At 39.8% G+C, this 1137-nt stretch overlaps 1 protein-coding gene across 1 annotated transcript; it reads left to right on the top strand.

Annotated features, from left to right (window-relative positions):
- Nucleotides 1-337: 337 nt before the first annotated feature.
- LOC134294800 (cyclin-dependent kinases regulatory subunit 2) lies at nt 338-839 on the top strand. The gene has a single exon (XM_062966529.1). It carries the CDS (start codon nt 453-455, stop codon nt 690-692), a length of 240 nt encoding a protein of 79 aa, XP_062822599.1. The 5' UTR covers nt 338-452; the 3' UTR covers nt 693-839.
- The last annotated feature ends 298 nt before the right edge of the window (nt 840-1137 follow it).

The following is a 1137-nucleotide window of genomic DNA, read 5'->3' as shown; positions in this document are numbered from 1 at the left end:
TAATGTTTTATTTTATTTTTTTTTATTTTTTTATTGTGCAAGTTGTTGTCTATTGCTGTGTTTTATACTGCTACTGTTTTTATTCGGGCTTGGCCCCATGTAAGCCGCCCTGAGTCCCCTCCGGGGAGATAGAGGCGGGGTATAAAAATAAAGTTATTATATTATTATTATTTGGTTGTGAATTTTGTTCAATTTTATATTCATATATTTTTTCGTAAAAATACAAAAGTATTCACAATCAGTTTTATACTTGCATCTCAACACTAAGGAGGAGAACTGTTGCTCTAAGAGCAGTCGGTCTCAAAATCCAAATCTGGGAAATTCAACACAGGAAGGTTGGCCTTCAGGAAAACAAGTTTCTCAACTGTTTGAGGGTTAACCGCGGTGAGGTGGTTTCGGCTGAGAGACGGAGCGGGGCGTGATAGGCCTTCGTCTTGTTTTTCTTCCTCGCCATGGCCCACAAGCAGATCTATTATTCTGACAAGTACTGCGACGAGAACTACGAGTACCGACATGTGATGCTGCCAAGAGAGCTCTCAAAACAAGTACCGAAAACTCATTTAATGACTGAAGAGGAATGGAGACGACTTGGTGTTCAACAGAGCCTTGGCTGGGTCCACTACATGATTCATGAACCAGAACCACATATCCTCCTTTTTAGAAGACCACTTCCAAAAGGCCAGCAGAAATGACTTCTCTCAACTTCTGGAATATTGTGTAAAAATGTATATATGTTGGTAGTATTCAGTGAATACTTGAGAATGTACAAATACGTCATTACCTGTGCATGAGCTGTATTATTCACAGCAACAGAGCTCAGTAAAGTGCAAACGAAGTAGGCTGCTATGGTCAACTGTTTGAGGGTCCAGCAAGCTGCGGTGGGGCGTGACTACTTGGCGACTTTTCGAATGTGAAACATGGTATGGAATGAACTTTTGCCTTGGCTGCCTTCCAGATCAGGCTTATAACCAGCCTATTATGGGCCACAAATTAAAGAAAATTCAATCCCATTTAAGCACAACATGAACAGTTTTGATGCAAAAACCATAAACTCTGTTTATTAAACTCTACGATCCAAACTTTAGAACAACTTGCAAACAATTGAAGGTTAGACCACAGTAATAATAACCAATTCTA

The sequence above is a fragment of the Anolis carolinensis genome, unplaced genomic scaffold (assembly GCF_035594765.1).
Source record: "Anolis carolinensis isolate JA03-04 unplaced genomic scaffold, rAnoCar3.1.pri scaffold_23, whole genome shotgun sequence".
Lineage (NCBI taxonomy): Eukaryota > Metazoa > Chordata > Lepidosauria > Squamata > Dactyloidae > Anolis > Anolis carolinensis.
The sequence above is the reverse complement of the archived record's forward strand: the minus strand, read 5'-3'. Positions and strand labels throughout refer to the sequence as shown.